The 27,256-nt window shown below is 33.8% G+C and overlaps 2 protein-coding genes across 4 annotated transcripts in view; both read left to right on the top strand.

Moving 5' to 3' along the window:
- LOC118189457 (uncharacterized) overlaps positions 1-11,897 on the top strand; it is a 67,476-nt gene extending 55,579 nt beyond the window's left edge. The window contains exons 8-9 of the mRNA XM_035360057.2: positions 2,569-2,755; positions 11,531-11,897. Coding sequence (XP_035215948.2) covers positions 2,569-2,755; positions 11,531-11,635 — 292 coding nt within the window. The 3' untranslated portion in view covers positions 11,636-11,897. The remainder of the gene's footprint in view (positions 1-2,568; positions 2,756-11,530) is intronic.
- A 6,453-nt stretch (positions 11,898-18,350) lies between these two features.
- LOC118189459 (AN1-type zinc finger protein 2A) overlaps positions 18,351-27,256 on the top strand; it is a 51,241-nt gene continuing 42,335 nt past the window's right edge. The window contains exons 1-3 of one of the 3 annotated variants that reach the window (XR_004758278.2): positions 18,351-18,659; positions 22,834-22,876; positions 22,967-23,150. Coding sequence is in view for 2 of the 3 variants with exons in the window: in XM_035360059.2 (XP_035215950.1) it covers positions 18,605-18,659; positions 22,834-22,876; positions 22,967-23,150 (282 nt within the window). In the remaining variant the exon portion in view is untranslated. Of the gene's footprint in view, positions 18,660-22,789; positions 22,877-22,966; positions 23,151-27,256 lie in introns of all 3 variants that reach the window. The other 2 variants (XM_035360060.2, XM_035360059.2) reach the window with 2 other exon arrangements.

The raw sequence follows: 27,256 nt of genomic DNA, 5'->3' as shown, positions 1-27,256 counted from the left end.
AGCAATCTATATATTTTCGATAATATTTTCTAAACTACTTCGCTGCCCAGACGGTATAGTGGTTAGGAGAACCGACTGCAATACCAAAAGACCCGGGTTCGAATCCCGGATAAGGTCCGTCCGTTCATAGGAGGCAAAGGTGGCCCACCTATTAGGTGCCTCCACAATAAAGTGACCACCACTCCAATGGAGATTCCAAGCCGAACTGGGCCATTAGGAGAGGGAAAAAAATTGCTTTTCCAAAAAATGCTACTCTGCGCCCCTGTGTCTAGAAAAATACTGAGGGGATTTCATTCAACAAGAGCTAGATATCTGGAAGCTTGATGCTTTTAACTAATCCCATGTTCAGTTGAGTTTGAGAGGCCTTTTTCTTTACTTTGGAGAGAATGACATTTCTGACAGTCAGTATCCCTTTTCAAGGTTAAATTTTTCCCGCCCACTCTCTTATCAAAACCCTTTGACGATCGCCACCTAGCAAACAAAAAATCTGCTGACCATTATTTATTAGTTCGTTATACGAAAGAAAGGAAGTATTCTAAGCGCTAAAAATTTCGGGTATCAATTTTCAGCGGAATATCCGTTTTTACCGTTCCCGAATACATATGGACGATTTTTTTTTCGTGACCCTATACAGACAGAATAAAGAAAGGATAGAATGAAAAACTCCTCTTTTCCCAAACAGATTGTAAAGTGGATTTAAAATGGATTCGAAAGGAAATTTTTTGTGACGTTGGTACGTATGTATGTATGTATCTCCCATAACTGGAAAACAGTTAGACGCAGAAAGTTGAAATTCTGTATATGGGACTTCTATAACATCTATTTGTGCTCTCTCTCTTCTTATAATCAGCAATATGGTGTAAAAGTATTACCTGATCATTTAGTTTCGCAGTCGTTGGTCATAGTCGTTGGTCATAGTTGGTCATAGCTTCCAGTCACAGAAGTGTTTTCAATGGCGAAAATATTCATGTTTTGGCAACGTCAGATTAAAAAAGAAATTGACAAATAATGAAATAATGAAATCTGACTTTTATGCGTTCTCCCGGTTCCCATACTTATACTTGGGGAAGTTTTTTTACGCGTTATGAAAATAAAAAATCATTAAGATATTTGAAGGCCCGGACTTCAAAAATTAACCAATATATTTAATTAAAATTTGGTGTCATTTTCAACTTGCTTCGGAAATCGATTAATTAAGTTAGAATAATTCGAAGGAATAAATTTAAATGAAATGCACCCAAAAATGCGTATAATTTAATAGGGTGTGCAAGGAAGTCTGGTACGTCCACATCAGATTTTTTTTTTTTTATTATTATTATTATTTTTCCGTGAGACTTATTACCTATTTCTGCAACTAAAGTTTTACTAAATCCTTCCTCATACTTCCGCCTACGCATATTTTATATGATATATTAATTTGAAATACGCCGAATTTCAAATTTCACAGCTAATTCAAGCAATTGTTCGAACATACCTGCGTTTTCTGTGTTCTGTGAAGTTTCGTACGTGCAACACTCTCACGAAAGCAAAGGCAATATTATTTCAGTGATTTTTCGTGTTGGTTTTCCTGCTTTATAACAATTTCTAAATATAAAATTATTAACTCCTTCCTCTCAGCCTAGTAGAAACTTTCTGCTCCTGACTTCGCTGTTACACCTGTTTTCCTCGTCGGTTCTGCGGCCAAAATTCAACGTGTTTCTTCAGTAACTAATCAGAAATTTTTTGGCTTGACTTATGGTTTTTCTCTGCATTTAGAGTGCTATACTATTCTGAATTACCACCTAATGTAGTCATAATTGCTATCAATTTTTTCACTATATTATACATAGCATCGAACTATGTCCAGGCGCCTGTCTCATGTGACCTGCTCACCTAAATCATTTAATTCATCCTCCTAATAACGAGTAATTATCATACAACTTTGATTCCAGTCTTGCCCTGTCTTTAACAACAGGAAGTGCAGCTTTAAGTAGATTGAATTATAATTCTCACTACCCAGTTCTCCTCTCACATTTTTTTAGTGCTTTTTTACCAGTTCAGTGCTTGATCTCACAGCGCGGAGATTGCTATAGTAACCTCTTGAATTTCTCCAACTGAGGAGTAGAAGATGAACACGCTTCTACGATGAAACGCTCTCTAAACGTTTTACGTAAATTGGTATTCTATTTTTAGTTGCGTACACATGCACACATTTCACTCTTCAATTTATGTGCAGCTCCTGAATATAATCTTTTGACTTTATTAACTTTTTGCGTTAGAGAATGAGATAAACATTTTACTCGGTATCGGGAGACAGTATCAAAAATTATACTTCATAATTTTCATAAAACTGACCTTTTTAACTTTAAAATGCTAAAAAATGTGAATTTTTGCGTCGTTTAAAACATTTTTGTAATTGTAAGTATATAAAAAATGAATTTGTGATGAACTCGCACACTTTGAACTGTAATAATACCTGTTTATGAATCATTTTAAGTTATCTAACTGTCATATAATCAACTGTTAAATAATCAAATAGGAAAAAAAAATATTTTTTACTTGTCTATATATTTCTTCGTAATATTTTAGGTTTATAAAAGCGAGGTACAATTTTTGTAGGTTTCAAAATCTGGAAAATGCTACCTTTTATCCGCACTTTTTAAATGTTATTTCAAGAAATTGTTTACTGACTTTCACTACGGTGGATATCTTTATTCGTTATCTGAGAGCTCGACAAAGAAGATCTAGGATTTCATTCATCAATGGAAACGAAGAAGTAGGTAGTTTTTTTATTTTAAAAATCATTTATGCTTGTTACCGTTTCCTATTTTATTACATTAGATAGTAATATTTACTCTTAGAAAACATTTTCTAGCCTAAACATCGTATTGAGATTTGTTTAAAACTTTGTGAACTTGATTAAAGCCCCTCTTCCTCATTGTATCTACAACGAACTTATAGGAAGCCGCCCAACCGGAGTAGTGTTTAGCGACGCTGACTGCTGTACGTAAGGGCCGGGTTCAAATTCCGGAGTAGGAATGGATATTTGTAAATGTATAGCGTCTGTAAAGTAGGGAAGCACTTTAAATATGCGCGAGCAGAAAGTTCTCTCGAGAGGTTGATGGTAGGAGAAGAGGGGGTGGTAGACCGTCGGAGCCGTTCCCGCGGGATGCTCTCCATCAAAGTTGGGGGTGGAAATGGGTAAAGTCTTAGTGTCACCTGTACGGTGCCCGAGGCTCTTACCACGACAGGCACAATCTTGACTCCTTGCCACGAAGAATTTCGTGAGCTTACTCTGATGTGACTATCGATCAAGTGCTATAAATCTCAACAGCAACAACTTATAGGGTTATTCGCGTGGAGTTAAATGTAATACACTGGTGAAATAAATTAAGAGAATTTTCATCTACGATCTGTAGAACTACTGGACACATTTTAATAAAATTTGGTGTGAACATAAGTTAATATTATACAAACAAAATAAACATTCAACAGTTATAATAGACACATATGTTCGTGTTTAACACTCATGGGAGTCTGAAGGTCTGAAACAGCGGTTGCAGAAGACACAAAAGAAATGGAAGAAATGGGTTTATGGGGGGATATGGTCCCCTCTTACAACTATACAGGCCTCGCAGCGTGATGTCATACTGGAAATAAGACAATTTATCAGTGCATGTGGCAATTGGTCGCACTCATTGAGTAACGCTGTTTTTAGTTCCTGGATGGTTCTCGGAAGGGAGTTGCGAGTTGCATTTGCCCTCCCGAGAGCGTTCCAGACATACTGTATGAGGTCTGGAAGCCTGGATGGCCAATCCATCCGGCGAATATCCTCACTCTCAAGAAAGTTGACCAGAAGAGCTCTATGTGGCCTCGCGTTATCGTCCTGTAAGATGATCTCGGGGCCCACTGCACCTCGAAAAAGACGAACATCAGTCACAGACCCTCTGTAAAAGACGCGGAGAGGTATGCGGCCAAACATGATGACTGCTCAGACATTACACCGCCACCGCTATAATTGTTGATTTCGCGGATATTGGAGGGTAGGTAGCAGGTCCCTGGTTCTCTCCATATGAAAGTACAGCGAGAATCGATATTTAGGCTAAAATGGGACTCGTCAGTCAACAGAGCGGTCGCCCATTGCTCCGCTAATCGAACTCTCCTGTCCGTAGACGTGAGCGGGACGCAAACAGCCAGTCTTCTGTCAAACAACCCTCTCTCATTCGGTCTTTTAAAAACAGTCACCCTTGTCACACGGGTTCCTGTGACTGCATACAGGTCCCGATAGAGCTGAGAAGCTGTAGCCCCTCTGTTTACGCCTTGCTAAAATGAAAAAATAGCGATCTTCTCTGACCGTCGTGGCTCTTGGACGACCTTGCCCAGGCTTTTTCTCGATGGAATCAGTATCCTGGAAATGTTTCCGTAGGTTACATACCCCGCTGGGCGCTAAATTAAACTCTCTGCATATCTGGACTTGCGATTGGCCTGCCTCTAGCCTCCCCATAAGTCGCCACCTCATTCCATCACCTAAACGTTGGTGGTTACTCATTTTTACTGTTCCGATGTGAATTTAACCTATTGCTGAAAGATAACACCAAAAAATTCGCTGAGGTGTGCTAGCGAACGCAATTCGTCTTACCCTCCCCGAGCTTACAAAGACTATTTTTCTGCTGGCTCTGCCTACACGCAAGTGTACGCTTACGTATTTGTTGTACAAGATTTGCATTTTTATTTAGAAGCAGTGGTTTTTCCTTCAGTTCAGTTCTTTTCGTGCAATTTGATAAAATATGCAAATTCTCTTAATTTATTTCACTTTATACAAATATTTTTTTTTTCAATGGCAGATTGTGAACAATTACAAATGTAACCCAATCCATTAATCTATACCAGATGTGGTGGTCTCTTTATTATGGAGGCACCCAATAGGTGGCCAACCATCGCCTTTCCTATGAAATGACGGACAGTTTATAACCATGCCTTCTCCGGGATTCGAACCCAGGCCCTTCGGCATCGCAGTCAGCTTCCCTGACCACTATACCGACTGGGCGGCTACAAATACTTTTTATACAAATGTAGCTCTGTACGGGTTTAATAATTTGTCGTAATATTTGCATCATCAGTGTCTTTGATCTTATCGGTTCAAACCTGTTTGTGACTTGTAATAAATTTGCTTGTCTTTAACTATTTCACCGTTCTACAAAACTCAAACATACAGGATGTTCTGTACATACAGGATGTCCTGTAAGTCCATAAATGTGTTAAAAATTCATATAATTTGAAGGATTTCGTAAACTTGAACGCCGTTTGCGAAAACGTTATTCTCATAAAAGGGATTTTTTTCTGGATAAAGAAAAAAAAGTTAACATTTTCTTCGATAGAGTGCGCTGTACGAGAGCAAATCACATATTTCAAGGAAAACTACATTTATTTGCATGCAGGCAAATGTTTACAAGAATATCACTCTTATTCTATATGTCCTCAGTCATCACAAATTACAGTTTGCAAGCGAATTACAACGCCGTTAATTGCAGCATGTAGTATATCCGAATGGATGCAAGATATTCTCGTGACGAATGGCGTCCTTTAACTTCAGCAAAGAAAATGGGATTTTGCGGTGCACTCTGGATTTGACATAACACCAAAGCCAAAAATCAAGTGATGTTAAGACCGGCGAGCAAAGCGGCTACTAATTTTTACAGTGACAGCCAATTAATCGCTCTTCGATTAATGTTGTTCTTAGGAACGTTCTCACGTCGGTTGTGATATGATGAGGTGCCTCATCTTGCATGAACATCACCGTGTCAAGGACATTATGTTCTAGTAAGTTCGGTATCACTTTCTCCTGCAGCAGTTGCAAGTAGCGTTTTCCAGTAATTCAGCAGATCTTCCGCCAGGTTTTGCACAGAACTGCTCAAAGAAATAATGACATGAACCTCTCTTCCACCCCTTCTGTGTCCGAAACGTTCGTAAATCTTCAGTCGGCTATTCTTGGCTGAGGTAAAACAACTTCACTCATAACGCTTTACCAACTAATCTCAACGTCACAATTAAAACTTTATATATGAGCAAGTAGACAGAAAAATCACAAATGAGGTAGTAATCGTAAAATCTGCAATTTATAGGACTCTGATTTACATTTTTCTAGTTACTGCATCTGTGTGGCGCCCTCTGTCAAAGAAAATGTGTACTAATTTCTTTACAGAAAAACATCCATCTTCATGAGAATAACCTTTTCGCAAACCGCATTTAATTCTATCAGTTCCTTCAATTTTTATGAATTTTTAAAATATTTACAGACTTATGTGATACCCCTGCATATGATAACTTGTTTCCCTTCTAAAGATTGCTTTTCGCCTTTGAAATTGGCCTTTGCTTACAATAGAAATACTTCTTACCCCCTTTCACCAGCTGTCAAAACCTATCTGGAAGTCTGCGCCAATTCAACATGAAGCGCCTATATATGACGATGATGAATAACAACCCCCTACCACAATGAGCTTGAAGCTGTGTTTGCTATTTATCTATTCTTAAAAGTCAATCTGATTAACAAGAGTATAATTCTTAATGTACATAATAATCGCAGCCGAGGAAGAGTCTTCTAAAATGCACAATGGGGGGGGGCTTCCAATAGCCTTTTCGGTCTTGTCACGTGATCTTTATAGCACTTGAAGCAAGAAGGTTGGAAAAAGTTAAGACAGCTTCGACTTCTTGCGGAAAATTTCAGTGTGATATTAGATCAAATATGAGTAATTTCCAAGATTTTGCTAACTGATTGAAGAACTTGAAAAGAACACAAATACACGCTGGTTGTTGCAAATAACTGCTAAACAGATGCTACGCTAAATAAAAAGGAAAAACAGTTTTCAAAGATTCAGTGCCATAACAATAGAAGAAGCCCAGTCGTCCATGCTTGAATTTCTTTCTTCAGCTGCAATATTGATATGCACTTCAGAATTATACTAACGCTACTTCACTCGGTGGTACTTTCTAATTTGTCGGAGAATTATATTATGACTGTAGTTAGAATCACACTTACACACAAAGACAGACTGAAAATTCAACATAGTTTATTTTCCCACTCCTAGTAAGTTACAACTGACCAGAGAATATGTAACCAAAAATTCGATTACGTCTCGACAGTGCGCATTAGAGAAGATCCCTGCCCAAAGGATAAACCAAACGGGGTTGATAGCAACTCCAGTGAATGAGTCTAAAACAACTAGCAATCACACAGTCCGAGTAGAACATGACAGTACCATTACGATCACCTGAAGCGCTCGAGTGGGCTTCCGTACAGGCGAAGATTTTGTAGTATAGTCACTGTGAAGATATTTTATTTCAATTATAACTAAGCCATACAGGGTACAGATACCACGAGAGACTAATCGCGGAGGAGTGTGGTCTTGGGACCGTTAGATGTATACCACCAAAGGTGCATATGTTCCCACCCGTCCGCCGCTTCGAGGAGTGCCTCTGGAGTAGAGCCTCTGGAGTGTGGTTTTGGGAGTCTTCTCTTCGAGGAGTGCTTCTGGAGTGTGGTCCGTTAGCTGCATACTCCCGAAGGAACACATGTTACCACCCATCCGCCGCTTTGAGATGTGCCTCTAGAGAAGATCACTTCTAAATATTAACTTTTATATATATGTGTGTATGTTTGTGTTAGTGTGTGACCTAGAATATTATTTGTGACGTCTTTAAGAGAGAACATTTACGTGTATCTTGAAATATGTCCGGGGAAATAAGGAATATGTTAAAAGGATATAGATCCGGTATAAAGAACCATGGGAATTTGGGCTCAAATCAAGAAATTGAAATCAAGAAAATGCCTCTTTCTCAAGGCAGTTTCGAGAAATTTTTAATTTCATAGAGTAGCTACGTACCGCTTAGTGTGTTAAGCCTTAGGTTACCTGCCTTGAAATTCATAATATCAAAATCACCTCCTCTCAAACTAGAAACCTGGTTTTACTGCCAGCTAATCACTATAAAAGGGCGTTTACCAACATCAAACGGAAACAAACTTCCTATAAATATTAAAAATCCTTCAAAATAGACTGGTGCTAGATTTTGCGGTCAAAATTGCGGCTCTTCACTTCATAAGTTGCAGTTAATCTACGTTAGCTTTTAAATTCTTCTACGCATGCTTTTAATTTGCATAACATTCATGATTCTTTAAAATTTTGTGTTACTGTATCCATATAATGTAATTTGTAATATACTTAGTTGATAGTTTTGGTGAATAATATATTCCGAACATTTTATATTTAACATTTTTATTTTAACAACATATTGTCCCTAATTCCTCATTCGTGGACATTAACATAAAGTATTTCATAATAATTATCTAATATTTATCTTCGCCGTTGATTTTCAAATAACTTGATACAAAAATCTGACAGGTGGGTTTAGGGTTGCCAGAAAATGGCAAGGGGAGGCAGAGTTGCCATATTTGACGCGAAATAGCCCATTTGGCGAAACAAAATTGGCGGTATGCCATAGACGGATGGAGAACATTCTGAAACCTTACCGGTTTGGCCCAGAATGTTTTCGAAGCAAAGCCAAAAGCTATATAAATCCTGCTAGTGCGCGGAGTAGCAGTTGATCATCAGTCTAGTGTCGAGCTGGTCATCGAGTTGCTTACATCGCGATTTGGTGCATCGTTGAGGCTATTGAGTGTATCGTCTAGTGCATCGTGAGTTGCAGCTTGCAGAGTCGTGAAGCTTTGTCGTGAAGCTGACTTCACCGTTATAGCCTGATAGCCTGAAGGTTGTGTTGCTGATTGTTTCGGCGTGTTTGACATAGTTTTTCGACGAAAGTAAACGTGTTTCTGGAGCTTTCCTGAGTAATACTGGCTAAAAAAATTGTGCTTTCATTTTTCATCAAGTGTTGCCGTTAAAATTTAGAGCCAGCAAGAAAGTTCTCTAAGTGTAGAGGAATTACCTGTACGATTTATTTATTTTTGAGAATTTGATATTTTTCAGTACTTCTGTGAATTACCGCTGTAATCCAAAATATAATTGAGAATGATTCTTTTAAAATAAGCAAAGTTTTTCAGAAATTGTTGCAACTTTCATCGACATCTGCAACAATCCATATTTCATTTTCTCTCATCGTTTGCAGGTAAATTCTTGTTTTAATCAATAAAGAATTTTTTAGTGTTTTCCAAAATGGCAGATGTAAGCTAGCAAAAAACTCTCATCATTTTCAGTTTTCGTTATAAGATTTCTACTAAAGGTTTCAGAAAATCCTTGAGAACATTTTATCGAAAAGAAGAGCTTTAGAATGGTGTAAGATGTTTAAGGAATGCGTCGGAGATTAATCATTTTTTGGCAGACAAAACTCTTCAGCTAATGAGCAATATGCCGATGAAGTCAGAGATTTGTTACCTAGCGATTATAGTGTAATAGTTAGGGATATTACTTTTGGACCCTTTTAAGCAACTTCGAATGATCATTTGAGCTTGCGACGAGTCGATTCTAGAGTGTTCCAAAAACTAAAACTCCATTGATTTTTTTCCAAAACGAACTGCATGTTTAAGTCATCCAGGAGAACACGAATTTTTTTCAAAGCGCATTGTTACTGATTACAAAATATAGACATACACTACGGATGAATATTCGATGTCTGAAGCAAGACCAGAATGATTGCCTCAAGAGTAGGCTAAAAGTAAAATTAATGGAGATATTTCGTTTTCGTCGATTTTATTAGGATGGCGCGTCATGAATTTATACCAACTTGCTGAACTCTAAAACAAGAATGTAATTTGAGCATTTTGTGACGTGACGTTTCTGTGAAACAACTTGTAGAACTGTATTTGAATTGTGCAAAAACTAATGGATTTTGCATCTAAAACAAATCGGATATAAATAACAGCTCTTACATGGTTCTTCATCTTCTGAGCTTCTAAAGACAGTATTTGAAAATTACTTAGCCTGTAATCCTTTATCGACACGTTATAATCAGGAACAATACCATTGATAAGACACGTCTACACAGGTAGTTACATTCTAAAGAAAGTAAATTAATCAGTTTCATATTCAAGGGCTACTTATTGCCCCCTATCAGCTAAGTTCGCAAAAACATCGGTATGTTATACCTACTCACAGTGCTCTCACTGCTTGGTAATTCTGATTATAAATATGGATCCGTAAGTTATGTGTTCATCTGATATTGTATTGTAAAACGTTTCTTATTTTCAGTGTTATAACTGTTTTTTAGCCACCGTGTCTTTGAGTTTATTGATGAAATAAAAGAAAATTAAACTGAGATTTACAAGGGAGTTTCACAAAAATAAAACTGAAACATGATTCGAGAATTGTAAAAAACGCTGACATCAGTGCATTTCCGTCTAAGGGACACTTTGAATACAGTGTAATAATATCGACGTATAAATTGAAATCTTGTGTTCTGTGGCAGTGGTCTCAAACTCAGATTGCATTCGAGCCAAATACACGATCCAGATGCACTTTTAATAATAACGCGAAGTAAAGGATTCCATTTTATATTTATTTCCTGTCCGAAATCTAAATGTTGGTATTTGCTATAAATGTGTGTTGGCTATACTCTGTAATTCAAATGTAGTGATAGCTGTGTAAATGACAATCCGAAAATTTATTATTTATAAACAATAAATTTTCATTGACATTTATTTCAAAATATTCATATGTATTTAATTAACCCCTAAATAAATTATTTTTGACTTAAACTAAAAATAAACAAATTGCGAAAATTTTCCAGGTGCGACAAAATGTGAGAATTAATAATGGCATCCTGTTATGTCTTTTTAATTATTTATTCAATTTTTCTCTAACATATTCAGAAAAAGTACATATTTTTTAAAGTTCATTATAAACTTTATTTCTCACTACAACTTTCAGCTGCAACACCACATGGCATTTCAATTTCCATAATGCTGGTAACTTTGGAGAATAATTGCTAGAAACTAACTTTATCACGAATTAAAAGTGTGCAGTCAGTTCTTTTTTAGACTTATTAATTTTCTACTGTTAAAAATCTTAGCAGGGGTTATACGTATACACAAACAAAACGATTATTCTTAATGCAAAAATTCGTAGCTGAGGGTGTTAATTTTTGAAAAGCGTGAAAAAAGCTAATTAAATCGGCATCTTCAAATCTGTCAATAATAGATTTATACCACAGAGTAAAATAATTTTCTAAGCGTTACTCATGTTCGTTTTCATAGGCAATAAAAATTATGTAAAATTTGACGCAAATCATTAAACCACATGGCATTTCAATTTCCATAAAGCTGGTAACTTTGGAGAATAATTGCTAGAAACTAACTTTATCACGAATTAAAGGTGTGCAGTCAGTTCCTTTTTAGACTTATTTGCAGTTTGGAATTGCTCTATGGAATTATTGCCGTATGGAATTATTCCTGATAATCTCTTGGTCTTTGTTGTAAGAATATGATAAGAACTGCCTGTGCATTTGTTTTTGAAACTTGTTTTTCTTTACGGTGTTTTCAAGTTATTATAAATGATAAAATGTACCAAAAATATTTAAGATAACTTATATAATCTTTCTTTTACAGTCAATAACACCATACTCTCGAATGCAGTTTTGGAAAGAAGTTTTTATAATGCTTCTGCTGAATATACCAATATTAATCCAATTATTTGACTGCAGAAACCAATAACAGACAGAACGATTTGGAGAATCCTTATATAATACTCGACCTTCCCAAGACATTTTGCATTTCAGTCATTGTGTTCTTAATTGTAAATAACAGAATAAACAAGCTGCTGTGAACTAATTTCTCAATTTTAACGTATACGAAAACACGGGCAATCCTGTGCTTACTGTGATCAGACTGATTAGTCTTATTGAACTATTGTGAATTGAGTTTTTTAAACTGAATAAAAAGTTGAAATCGCCATTTGGCGATTTGTGCGAAAGGATGTAAATGATTATTTATTTTAAGTGTGTACGTCTGTGTCCTTTGTAAATGTAAATAATCTTTGTCTTTTATATTATAGCCAAAAAATAATTCATGTAGAAGTTGCTGTTGCAAACAAATGGCAGACATATTTTAGTGTCATTTTGATGGTATGCACATTCATCTCATTCTCTGCTGAAGTATCACTTATGTACATGTTTAAAAGTTGTATAAGATAGTCTGAATGTAAATAAAGATTTTTTTCTTTAAAATAGAACTGTCGTGTGCATAATTAACCCCTATTATGAACTTTATATACTAATACATTTATATTAGTACATACTACTATCAATCTAGTACATAAATAAAGAAGAGTGTCTGTGCGTTTATGTAATTCCTACAAATCTACAGTTTTGTTCCAGTCTTGATCAATTGGGCACATTTAACCTTCAAGCAAGACGCAGATCACTATTTACATAAGATTTCGAAATCCACTGCACACACACACACATAGATATGTATTATATATACATACACACACGACAGATGGATTGATTGATTGCTTTTGCGTGAATTAATGAACTGTTCATTAAAAGGTCAGAGTAAAAGCTTTAGGTTGCTACTCTAAAAAGCATAAGATATTTATGTTTCAGATTTAATCAGAAAATTCAGTTATGTAAAAAAAGTGCATTTAATCTTGTCACTCTGCATCCTACCGTGAACGCTCTATATTTCCCCAAAATAAATCAAACACTAATAAACTACCCAAGTTAGATTTTAGTTACTTCCAGGTCGTCAAATGCGAGACTACCAACCCTAAATCAAAGAATGTTCCAGATGAAAAGCAAAATGCACGAAGCTCATAACAGTTCTATTAAATTCGGTATTAGAACCAGGGCTAAAGAAAGAGAAGGGCTGGGTCATCCCTTTGAGAAGAACGATGCCGACACGAACCCCTCTTGGGGAGGATACCGGATGTTATGTGACGTCACTGGGTTCGTCCTTTCGTCGACTGACCAGAGCATCAATGCGAAAGATTGAATCTTTAGTTCTTGGATTCTCTTTCTTTAGCCCTGTTAGTTTCAGAGAAAGAGTTTTTTTTTTTTTTTTTACTTGAAAGTTATAACTGATGATACTTTTAAAGGGATTTTGTATTTCGAAAGTTCTTGTAATGAGAAATCATTGAAAAAATGGTATCGTGTGCCGTTGCTACCTGTAGCAATACGTATAATAATCGAAAGAAACTAGCGTGGTATTTCATAGATTTCCGTACAAAAATATTCAGTTAACAAAAGAATGGTTGCATAGGTGTCGAAGAGCGGATAATTTTAACACAAAGAGTGCTCGAATATGCAGCATTCACTTCACTGAATCTGATTATGAGGATGACATGAAAAATAGGTTGCTAGGATTACCGACAAAAAAGATACTGAAGTCAACTGCTATTCCAACTGCTTGTATTCCTGACTTGGTTATTTATCAGAATACACCAAGGCAGCAAAGGCAACAAAAAAGAAAAAATTTACAAAGTGCATTTGAAAGAATTCAGAATTTAAGTCCTAAAAAGGCATGTCTGGAACTTCAAAACGATAACAGTAATAGCTATGAGGAGCTCACTGAAAATAATATTACTCAGCAATGTTAATGTTGTAACTGTTCCAACCTCCAGAAAAATGTGAATGATTTAATCACAAAATTATCAGCTCTTGAGAATAAGGTTTCTGTTTTACAGACTGAGAGAAAGTAGCATTTAAAAACTATCTCCCAGCAAAGAAAAAGATTTAAAAGGAATAGAAAACTAATATTAGAAGAAGTTCAGAAACTGAGGAAAGACATTAAAAAAGGTGAATCAAGAAAATGAAAAACTAAGAAAAATGAAAACGTGTATTTAAAACATATTTACCGAAACTCAAATAAATGCATTAATGAAAAAAAAAAGCGAATTAAATGGTCTCCAGACGACATTTCAAAAAGCATAGTAATCAGATCGTTATCCGTAAAGTCATACGACTTCTGGAAAGAAAAAATGGGCATTCCACTTACAAGTGCAAGTACACTGAAAAGATGGTGCTCAAGATTCAGTTGCATTCCTGGAATTTTAAATGATGTACTGTTATTGATTAAAAAAACTTGCCAAAATGCAACTGACGAAGAAAGATTATACGTATTAAGTTTCGATGAAATTCATATAGATTCAAGACTCTGTTAAGATTCAAAATTGAATCAGATATTAGGTCCTTTTAAAAAGACTCAATTTGTATTGGTTCGAGGACTTATTTCGCGATGGAAACAGCCCATTTATTTTGATTTTGATCATCAAATGAAGGAAAATCTTCTGTCTTCCATTTTGTTTGCATTTGAATCGTCTGGGCTTCGAGTCAAAGCAATTGTATCTGACATGGGAGGTAGTCAGACCCTTTGGAAAGAATTACATATTTCAACAGATAAATCTTTCTTTTACAGTCCCAAGTTCAGCACCAAAATATGGGTTTTCGCTGATATGCCGCATTGCATAAAGCTTTTGAAAAACCATTTTCTTGATAAAGGTTTTATGCTCGGAAATGGTACAGTTATAAACAAAGACGTTATATATGAAGTACTCAATAAAGATATCGGAGAAATTAAACTGTGCTATAAACTGAAACCTCAATTTTTATCTGTAAAAGGGAACGAGAGACAGAAAGTAGCACCAGCAAAAGCATTATTTTCCTCCACAACGGCTAAAGCAATTATGCGTTTTGACTGGTAATGCTGCAACAAGTAATGTTTTTTCAATGGTTGATGATTTTTTTGACATTATGAATAGTAGTGTACCATTACCCCCTAGCAATAAGCCTTTAAAAGCTGCTTTCGGCCTAGAAAGCTAATATGAAGTACAAAAAGAAAAATTAAATGAGATTAAGCAAATGATTTTTGATCTCAGAATATGCGGAAAGAAGACAATGCTACCTTTTCAGAAAGGTATTATCATATCGATAAATTCGCTTTTCGGTTTATTTGACGACGTAAAATCTATAAATGTGAAATATATTTTAACATCAAGACTGACTCAAGATGTATTAGAAAGCTTGTTCAGCCAAATTCGGGGTCTAGGGCGTTTTAATGACCATCCGTCTCCATCAGACGTAATAATTCGTCTGAAAAGGTTGCTATTGGCAAACAAATTGCCTAAATTGTCGTTAAAGACAAATGCTAATGACTGTGAAGATGTGAAGAAAGTTGAAGCATATTTGACAAAAGAGCTGTTGGAAACAGCCTTTTCTTCAAATGAAAAAGCACAAATGTTTGAATCTTCCTTATACGAAGATGATTTAATTAATTACGAAGACATCTATGATGAATGTACGTCACTTCCTTGGGAAACCGAAATTTATGATTCAACGAAAGATATATCTGCATATGAACAAGAATCGCTCGCTTATGTGGCAGGTTATATTGCATATCGTGTGAAAGATAAAGATCCTACTTTGGGTGAAATATCGAAAAAATTCATAGATATTCCTAACGACTCAAATTGGATATTTTTATTATCTAAAGGAGGATTAACTGTACCATCACCAGTTTGGATGAAAACGATGATGAAAATGGAAAATGCTTTCCGTTCGTTTCATGGCAGTTCTTTTCGAAAAGGCAGAGGTGTAATTTAGAATCTCATTTCTGAACTTAAGAAACGTTTTCCCTCCGTGAATAAGAGTGCAATTCGTTTATTTTGCCGTTTACGAACATTTATAAGGGTTCGGCACTTGAATAGGAATGCAACCCTTGTATCGGCAAGAAATGCTGACCAGAAAGCAAATAAATGGATAAAGAGTAATAGAGGATTATCGAACCAAACTATATAGGGGAAAAAAATCATGTAAGTTGATTCATATTATTCCTACCAAAAATAATAATTTGAATCATTACTTTATTATTCACTTAATTTGTGACCTAATTTATGCACGTTTCAGTTAATTATTTGGACTACTATATAAAATATTGTATTTATTATATACTAATTTAGACTGCTAAATTTTACTATATAAAATAAATCATGAAATTCTGAATAAACATAAATTAGTATCAGAGCATATACTTTTAAAATGTAAGAATACATGCTATTATTCCAAAATATATAAATACTATTTTTAAATATTTTCATTATTTTTTGAGTAATTGAAGTTAAATAATAATACTGATACTGATATTCCATAATAATGCTTTCATAATAGACATTGCAAAAGCTTACAAAATTTTACTACTCATTATCAACGCTAATTGAAAAGCAAAAATGGAAGAAGTGAAATTTGTTTCGTTTTAATGTGTTATAAAATCTATTATTAGCATTAACTAATTTTTAATTAGATAGGTGTGTAATGTCTTTAGCATGTATTCTCAAAATGTATTTGCATATTTTTATTTAATATTTCTATAATGCAAATTACTTTGCGACTAACTTATATTTCAACGCAAAAAGAATTCTTCGTAAATGTAGAAATTTACGTATGTTATCGGTGGGTTACTATTTACATACATTTAAAAAGATGATTATGAAAAAGAATTACTACATTTAGGGTACACTCGACCTAAAAAATTAGTTATGTTTACGCATATGTGTTATTTAAAAAATAGTTATGTTTATGCATGTTTTACTTACGTTTTACGCATATTAGAGTTTAATTTGGTATGACGTAAATACATTTCTAGTTCATATATAAATGCATGTATATTGCAATTTCATGAGCTAAAATCTCGGCTCATACTGGTTATTAAACTATTTTTCAAAGCGTTTTGATTCTCAAGCAAATGCTTAAGAAACTGAACAGCAGAACTGACCAAGCGAACCCAACTACGTCATCAGTCTCTTCTTTCAGTTTCAGCCGCGAGAAGCTGATGAACTAGCCCTTTAGCCCTGATTAGAACGATAGAAACCCCAAAACATGTAACAACAATAAAACAAGCATATCAGACTATACAGAACTATTTAGTTGCATAAAAAAATCTGAGACAGCATAGGAATAAACAAGCAAATTTCAATGATCCTAACCATATGAAAAAAAAAAAAAAAAAAAAAAAATAATCCCTAAACTCAGGTGTTCTGAGTACCTGGTATATAAATTGTACATCTTGACTGAAATTATGAATGAAATTTGTGAATATTCTGACTGAACTTTGAAGGTTTGATGCTTATCTTTTAATTACTCCCTTTCCACGTTTTGATTTAGCGCTTTCTTAACTTTTTTCTTCCATAAACTCCACTACACTTTTCCTCTATCCCATTCAGAACTGTATGGTATTCTGTAGAGTCGCCTACCCACTAACTGCCTGCATTATTTTTATCACTCTACTTACCTTTAACCGAGCGTCAAATTCTTGAATTTCACTTTATCAAATTCCAAGTCTGCCAGTAGCCTATCATGCACGATTTATCGTAAAAACAATACGCTAGATAGATCGTAAAAAAATTACGTTAGATAAGGTTATCTTGGTTTCACTTCACACGTGACTACTCAAATGCTTGATTTATCAACGATTATTCACTTTACGGAGTTAGGCTTCGGCCTTCTACCAAGCTCACCATCTTTGAAATGTTAGCCAGGGAAAACGAACTGGTTAATTACTGCATGTCTTTCTACATATGATAGGTCACTCGCCCAGAAGCCTGTAATAAAATGAAGTAAAAGAAGTGAGTTGCCACTTAGGAAAACGCAGTATATCTATTTATCATTTATATTTAATAAACGTAGTGGTTTAGGATGAATGAGTTGCGTTGCTTGAATAAAAGCATCTGTAACTTCCACGAATCTGTGATTTGTCGTTCAGCGAAGCATATGATATTTTCTTTCAGATTAATTCTGCTATTAATTAACGAACTAAGCGATTCATTTCGATTATTATTAATTACTAACTGTACTGGGCACGTGAAATTATTTTACATGATTTCAATAAAATCATTACATTTTGTTTTCATCGCAGCTTCAATAAATTCATATATGGGTGTGTGTGTGTAATGAAGCAGACTTAGATGTAATGATATAGGAATGTTGATACCATATATCCATAATGAAAGCAAATTTGGCAGCCGAGGCAGATTAAATATTCATTTTTATTTCTTAATCATTTTGCGGCCACAAATAAATTTGGCCTTTTTAAGGATATTTACATTTTTCATATTGCACGCGGTCTGGCGTCGGCCGTGCATGAAGTACAGGTCAGGTGATCTCTTATACAGGTCTGATAGGTGATTTCTTTTAGGGTAACTGATTAAAAAAAAAGCCGTTGGTAACGCTATATAAACTTATTTTTATCAACTATATACAGTGGCTCTCATTTTGCTTTCGGACACATGCATTTTTTTAAAAAATTTATTTGCATAGACATTGTACTAAATATTCAAATATAGACCTCAATTTTTTTTTCTGTGATATTTCCTTTTTCTTTATTTTAAATTTTTGTTTTTGCAAAGGGGGAGCAGAATAAGTGCAACTTAACTCAAAGTCCTTACTGTTTATGTTCATGCCAAAGAATCTCTAAGGAGATTCTTATTAGAGATTCTTTGGTTCATGCAATGTCATTGCTTATTATGACATGCTAAGTAACAATTTTGTAGTGTGCTGAATTGCGTGGTCATGTTGCATTGCATTATGTGGTGGCATAATTATCTGAAGACTTAGTCGAGTATTTATTATTCACCTTAGTTCTCTCTAGAATTCAGACGTGCTTTGAAGTGTTAATCCAAATTATTTTAAAATGGAATTCCCAGATTTGGGCAGTCATTGTTTTGTAAAGACCTGCAATAAATTGGGTAAATATAACAAACAACATTTTAACAAATTTTTGAGTAATATTAATACATCTCATGTAGTTAAAAAAAATATGAGATACAATTTTGAATTAAATGGCATGTTCTATAGTATCATAGCGAAGTAAATTTTAATGAGTTGTAAAGAAAATTTTCATTTCAGTCACTTACCTTTAAATATTCTCTAAAGAATGTAATACTCCTTTTTTTTTATCAGTTAATTAAGAATACTTGCTAATAGTTTTTTAATAATAGTTAATTAAATTGCGTATGGGTACAGAATTTTATTTTTACTCCTAATACTCGTGCAGTCTGTTAGTGTTGTAGAACTTCTTTATTTACAGAGTAAGCTGTGAGTATATTCAAGGAAAATTCATTAAGAGGGAGAGAATATAAAAGTTTTACAAATTGTAACTTTAAGATCTGAGATATTCTGATAATTATTATAGGGTTAATTGCATTAGGAATGCTAGATTGCAGAATTTTAAAATATGAAGTTCGTCCTATTATGTAAAAAAATGTGTCTTAATATTTTTCTGCAGTTTGTACTAGAAACAAAACGAACTTCCATTATTTGAAATTTATAGTCATGAAAGTCAATCTAGGAAAGTCATAACATTAAAATCAGATGTCAAATTATCCTACTTTGCATAGTCATTTCTTTTGGTGCCTTCATATTAACTACATGTCATTGGCGAATATGAATTAAGTTTTGTTTCAGGCAGATATTGCCTTTAGGATAGCCTCAAACATATCATTTGAAGTTTTTCCCCCTTCTTACTCATAAACTCTGTTAGGTAGTTTTGGTGTTTGATATTTTTTCCCACTGTTTCACACACTCATTAGATACATTCCATAGCATTGTTTCTACATTTTATAAACATGCTTCCATTGATTTCCGCAATGCAATTGATACAATTTTTTTGTTCTTCTCTTCCACCATTTCAAAAGTACATATCGCCTGCAGATAATTATTTCAGTCAACATATGTTTTGTTCACCGTTCTGAATTGCTTTTAGCAGAACCTGACTGATGTTAGTTTTTCACACCGGCTGTAAATGAATCTTAAAACTGTTGCATATACTGTGCGATTTCCTTTGAACTAATTTTTTAGGAGCATTGTAATATTTTTTCAACTTGTACATATGTTGTACTGCCAATAAATGCATTCTTCATTGAAGTATAACTTTATTTACCTTTCTGCATGCATAGAGCATAATATGGCTCATTTAAAGACGTCATGAGCTTCTTTCTCTTCCTCTTGATATTTTTTTTAGCAGAAACAGATTACTGTGTATATGGGGAAAACAGTACAAAAACCCAAGAAGTATGCTTATGGGAAAATAAGAAAACAAGTAAATGGCACTTGACACATTGTTTAAATAGATGGCAATGGCTACATTGTTGATTCACTTCAAAGCACAACTGTGCCGAAACAAACATTTCTCATTAAAGTTGAGAACAAGTTTGCAAATTCTTTTCAGATTGTCATCGAGTCTGTGACTTCATAGTGAGGATGTACATAATCAGAAAATATTTAAATTTCTAATGTAATAGTACTACTTATTGTAATAGTCTTTAGTGCTGAAATTATATGCCCCAAGTTTCATGAAATGCTGATTTTTTTTCTTTGAGAAACTAATTAAGTGTAATTTTGAATTCTGTCAAACTACATAAAAAAGAAACTTTAAATCAGCAGTTCTTACCTTTTTTGTCCCATACAGCCTTTTCACCATTGCTAGATGATCATTCTGTCTCCGTCTTTGCATTGTGCCCCTTTTACATTTATTTCAATTTAAATTATTTTTTAACGGAATTTATAAATTAACTGAGAAAAAAGCACAGAAACATTGGCAAATACTAAAACTTAATTGAAAGTAGTTTTTTGTAAACTAAATACTTAACAGGTAAATAAAAGACTGACTGCATTCCCCCTCTCAGACTATGAACTTCCCTCCTAAGGCCGAAATCTACCCTGGTTGAGAACTTCTTTTCTAGTAAAAGGTGCTTATCAGGTGCAAATTGGTGATTTTTAAAAATTGTCAAACTGTTGATATTTATTGTAAGTTAGGAAACATTATCATATATCAAAAGAAAGCAAGCTGTAGCAGTTATTCAGATTTGAATTAGTAAACCAATTTCATATGATACAAGAAACATTATACTGTACAAAGTCTTAATCAGGACTTGTCGGGATTTCGGCGATTCTGGATTAGGGGTTTTTCCGAATTAAAGATCATCAATTTAAATCTGGTAAGAAATTAAATCTGGCAGAAATTATAAAATTAAAAATATGAAAGCGTAATTTATGAAATAAAGAGCAATTATGATCTAAAGGTATCAAAATTTACAAAAAAAAGCTTAATATTTCTTTCTTTACTTTATTAAACATTTCTTTCAACACGCGCATGCGTAAAGCATACATTACACATAGTCGAAATTAGAAAATTTCAACCAGAAAATTATTTGATGTGTACTCGTGATATTTATAATGACGAGGAATTTGATTTAAATCATATCAAAGCCGGAATACATCGAGATATGATGATTTTTAGTAAGGGATTATAAGCTGAATAAAATAAAAACATCTGCCCTGAAGATAAGGATAGTGCTGACAGATCAACTTCCAGTTCATTGTGTGCCACGATATCCCCCCCCCCCCTGCACAGAGCAGCGTGAAATTGATAAACAGATTTTGGAATGGTTAGAGAAACAAAGGATATGCCTTTATCCATTTTTTGCAGCAATTCCACTTTTTGTTTGATGGACATCAAAGCATACTTTCGCTTTTTAGATCCTTTGGGAGCTCCAGCATCGGAAATTCTATTTGACATAATCGAAAGTTCAAGCTTACTTTTATAAAATTGTTTTAACAGTCTGCAAAAAATAATAAGCCGGATCCAATTCGAAGATTAAGGAACAACGCAATCTGCAACATTAACTGAAACAGATAATTTTAGCTTAGCTTATACCATCCGTTATACATTAAACGTACATGCGTAAACGTATTATGTGTATGCGCACATGCATATGAGCATGCATGAATGCGTTATGCGTTGACGCATGAGCAGAAAGTTTGTAGCTTTGCGGTCCGGATTATAGATCATTCCAGATTATGGGTGTCCAGATTAATGACTTTTCACTGCATATGGCTTTCTCATAGTGATTTAGAAAATATGCTTAAGAAACATCATGTGAGTTGTAGATTTTTGTTATATAAAACAACATCGTTATTGTGTATGCGCATTACTGTATATTGTATCCTTTATTTTATAACTTCATGCTTCACGAGCTGGAGAGAGACCTCAGTTGAACAGTGATTTAGTTTTGATGGCTGCTATAACAAGGAAGTACCAAAATTTCTTTATATGAGATAAAATAACAAAGTTAGAGTGAGGATTAGCAGCAATTTTGATGGCGTAGAAGTGTTGATCCATAATGAATAGAAGTTGGAAGCGAAGGCAGATTAAATTTTCATTTTTTATTTCAGCAAACATGTTGCTGTCACAATCAAGTTGGCACATTAAATGTGCCTATTCCAATACATTTTAGGTAAATTTACAGTAAGAAAGAAGTAGCAGACAGGCAGCAGTCCAGCTAAGCCAAACATAGGAAGCAAGAGCATTATGTTCAGGGTGAAATCTTAATTCAGACTGAGTTAGTTTTGGTTCTCAATGCATTTTGATTGGGTAGTTAATATTGCTTTAAAATTACTATTGGCTACTCGAGTTTTAGTTCTATTTTCATCACCAGAATTATGTTAGAGTCACATGACATGGGTTATATTTTGTTTTAATATAAGCTTTTTGAAGTAAGCTTGTTACAGATGCTGTAACTTGAAATCAAATATTACAATTTAAAAAGCCTTGCAATATTCATTTTATGTGCTTTATTTTAAAAATTATTTTATTGACTGAGTTTTAAAGGCATTTTATTATACACGTGAATTAGTATGTATTGCTTTTTATTTTCATAGCTGTTTGTTATGTGTGAAGATACCTGCAAATAATATATGTTAAACAAAATGTATTTTAAAGAAATACTTTTTCATACATTTGTAGTATAGTCGTCTGTTACATTACCTTTTTAATTAATGGTTAAATCAGCTTAATGCTATTAATTTTAATTTGCAGGGTTTCTTTTATAATTTTTTTTTACTGTAGTGAATTTTTTACAGACTTTTTGCCAATGAAGTGTGATGCTTGTTCAAATATATTTTGGTAGGTATATATTTTCCTCCAAGTTACCTTGAAATAAGTATATATAATTCTCTTTATTTATCTAATAATTTTATTCTTTGTTTAATTTAGCAAAGATCATTTTAGCTACATCTTACATTCATGCAATAATGCACACCAGAAAGATGTTCAAGTACCAGTGTGCCCTTTATGCAACAAACCTGTGCCATCTAAAAGGGGAGAGCAGCCTGATATTGCTGTCAGTGAACACATTGATCGAGACTGCCAAGCTGATCCAGCTGTTGCAAAGAGAAAGGTTAATAATTTACATATATCTTAATTGGCACTTGTTTGTTATCCAGAAGACAGAGATGTAGCTGTCACATAATATCAGTAATATCAAACTCAAAATGCTTGTGGGCTGAATATGTGCTCTGAAAGCAGCTAATGGACCAGAACTGTTTTTTAATCAAATTTAAAAACATATTTAATAAGGAAATATAGAAAACTTAATATTTTTTGAAATCTATGTAAACAGTAGTAGTAACAACACAGAGAAAAAAATTCAGATGTATACTTATTTTCTATCTGAAGTCTGGCTGGTTAACTACAAGAAATTTCTATTTGTTATACCTTGCAATTCAAATGTACCGACAGCTAAGTATTATGTTTCAGTCAGATGTATATATCAGGTAATTCAAGTATGTTGACTTAGCTGCTAAATAACTTAACCTTAACTGCAAATTTCAAAGTACTTTTTAGTGCCACCAGCTATCAAATTAAATTTACTGACTGTACCAGCATGGGAAATACACATTATCCTAGTTGCCTGGCCTGATGCACAAGTGTATGGTGATGAAGTCCCAGCCATATATGTTCTTTTTTTCTTTAGTAACAGTATCACACATAATCTCAGTCCATATCTTTAGATCTCTTAAACTATAAGCACCATATTTGCAACAAATATATTATTAAAATGTCCTGTTAGGCTGCATAAAACTGCTTTGCGTGCCACATGTGGCCCCCAGGGCTTCAAGTATGAGAACACTGAGTTATGCAGTTTTTATGAAAAGTAGGCACTTTGGTTACTTTTTACTTAAATTTCTGGCTGATTCTGTCTAGATATCATTTACAATATAGCTTTGAAAATGCTCTTGCCTTCAAACAAAGCAAAAAATTATGTACTTCAAAGGGTATGTTACTTAATTAGGTACTTTTCAGTTTTGCTGGCGTAAATGATAAAGTCGCCAATAATAGTACAACTGATGCCAAATAGAATATCTTCGCTGGTAACCTTTTACGCCTCATTTTCAAAACAAGTCACAACCATTTCTTATCAGATTGATTTTTCTTTCAATGCTGGCATTTTTTTTTTCAATACTGGCATATAATTACATAGAATTTTTACAAGATAGTTCAATTTTATGCCCTAAGACGATTCGCGGTAAAGTTCAATTTTATGCCCTAAGACAATTCGCGGTAATTAAGTCAATTAGAATGCAATCGCGCCACTCGCCCGAAAACGAAAACATAGAAAAGGCAAAGTCGATGGTTGAATTTATCAATTCTAATGAGAATGCACTAGCAAAGTAAAGCACTATGGTTTTACATAATTTCTGAGTAAGCTATTCGTACGAATTGAAATAATTCTTGCATTTAAACTTGTATTCAAAATTAAAATTTAACTTGAAATTAATGTAACTTAATTGAGAGAATTATATTTTTGTAGCGTAGTTTACGTGAGATGAGATCACTTGGGATCACGTAATATGAATTGTCAAATCGGGATGTTGAACCATGAAAGCATAGTAAATTCTTAAATTAATGTCTTTTTACAAATCTATTGTCTTTATTTATTCACATTTTATAAAATTTTAAAACCATATTAAAATGGTAATGCCTTCAAAATAAAAATTTCTCAACCATAATAAAAAATTCTTAGAACTAACGTTTAACATTTTTTATGTGTATACTGTATGTTGTCGCCAACAAAATCTGCTTGGTGAGATTTGCGCCAGCGAAAAGGAAAAGTACCCTTAATTATTAATGGAACATTACTTAGCTCCAAGCATAATCATTGGCTAAATGTTGACAACGCTGATGACAAATTAAGCCTCATTAAATAAATTAGACTTTTAATCATATACTGTAGTGTACTGTATAATACAGTCAAAAGTCATTAATTCAGGCACCCATAATCCGGAATGATCTATAATCTGGACCTCAAAGCTACAAACTTTCTGTGCATGCGCATAATACGTTTACGAATGCACGCTTAATGTATAACGGACAATATAAGCTAAAATTATCTAATTATCTATTTCGGTTAATGTTGCAGATTGCGTTGTTCCTTAATCTTCAAATTGGAGATTTTTTGCAGACTGTTAGAGCAATTTTATAAAAGTAAGCTTGAACTTTCGATTATGTCAAATAGAATTTCCGGTTCTGGAGCTCCCAAAGGATCTACAAAGCGAAAGCATGTTTCGATGTCCATCAAACAAAAAGTGGAATTGCTGCAAAAAATGGATAAAGGCATGAAGAAAGTGACAGAGAGGTTAGTGAAAACGAAAAAATTTTGATTGACAAGTTAGTCGGTATTCTTGGCACAGCAATTACAGGACTTGAACAGCGGAACTTTGTAACTGAACTAGAAATTATATCTGTTTATATAGAATTAAAGAGTGAATATTAGCACATAAAACGAAGTAACTTAAACAACTTACATTGAAAAAAATTTTTAATAAAGTAAACAAATAAATATTAAGCCTTTTTTTTTTTTTTTTTTTTTTTTTTTTTGTAAATTTTGATACCCTTTAGATCATAATTGTTCTTTATTTCATAAATTACAGTTTGATATTTTTAATTTTATAATTTCTGCATGCCATCTCACCAGATTTAAACTGAGGATCTATAATCCGGAATCGCCAAAGTCCCGACGAGTCTGACTTTTGACTGTATATGTAATGTTTAATATGCATGATGCCAAATATGTGGAAATTTTTAAAGCAAAATCAAATGTGTACATAAGAATAATAGTTCTCTTCATGTACACAGGGATCTACCCCATGGATGCAGCAAAATCATTATCACACTCAGCTTTGCCATTGTGTGTATTAAACATTGCATGGCTATTCATGATGCGATATAAACAGGGTACTACCATATCTGACAAGTGGCAGCTTGTTAACAAAAAAAGTACTTTTCAAAGAATGCATTAATAATTAAAAATGTGGTTGTAACAGGCAGTTAGCCACAATGTAAAGGATTAACATTTTTGGTGAATTATCGCCCACATTGGCAATTGCTACATATGTCTGCTGGATAACAAATAAGTACTTATATTTTGACATAAATAAGCTGTCTGTAAATTGACGATAATAATTATACAATTACTGTTTCTGTTAGTCCTCATAAAAAATAACCTGTATAAATACTAGTTGGGCACTGTTTAATTCATTAAAAATCTCTCTTTACTTAACAATAAAAAAGAAGCCAATAATTTGTTTTAAAATTTAGGTATACCAACAAATTTTTCTGTTGACTGTTAAAGTTGGCAGACTTCCCGACTAACTTGTGTCAATAATTTTGTGAAAGTCTGAAGAAATAGAAGGCAGTTTATTTAGTTTGGAATTCACTTATTGCCCTTTATTTGATTAGATAATTAACAAGTACAAGCTACAAATATAACATTTGCATTACAGCAATTTATAAATATAGCATCAAAACTCTAACAAACTTAAGCTCTGACGTTATATAATAAAAAAAAATTATTAAAATTAGTGCAGGTCATTCCAGCAGCCGAAAGTTTCAAATGATGTTTAAAATAGCAGTGAACTTGTGACTTTTATTAACTTTAACATAAGTTCACTTAAATAACCAATCTTAAGTCATGTTGCAAGGTTTGCCATTTCTCTGTTTGTCGAATACTAATGTGCAACACTACTTCTTTTACAAGAGTAGAAAATAATTTACCCAATAGAATAAGATCTTTTAATGTTTCAAAATCTGCCACTTTTCTTATATTTAAAGAGTTCCAACTAGTGATTAAACATGAAGCAAATTGTGTGCAAGTTTCATTTTGCAGGTGTGTTGTTTTTCTAAATTGTTCTAAGCATGCTTGAGGGGTGGGATTTAGAATTAACAAAAGTTTCACTTCAGAAATTCCGTCCTGGTCCTCCAGTATTTAGGACCAATGATCTTATGATGATAGCTCAATTATACACATAAATTAATAAATACTCCAATGGATTGTATGCTTGCTCTATATTTAAATTCATGTCTTTAACTAATGTACATTTTATCTCATATTTAGCACAAAGAATCATGCTGGAGGATCCTCGATTTCGTTTTGTGTTCATTCTTGCTAATTGTTCACGATACTCTCGCTCTTTTTACAAAAACTCTGAGCTGAGAGGTGAGCAC

The sequence above is a fragment of the Stegodyphus dumicola genome, chromosome 2, assembly GCF_044657685.1.
Source record: "Stegodyphus dumicola isolate Sdum_Otavi_A_Nest chromosome 2, ASM4465768v1".
In the NCBI taxonomy this organism is placed as follows: domain Eukaryota; kingdom Metazoa; phylum Arthropoda; class Arachnida; order Araneae; family Eresidae; genus Stegodyphus; species Stegodyphus dumicola.
Note: the sequence above shows the minus strand (reverse complement) of the source record. Positions and strands in the feature narration are given on the sequence as shown.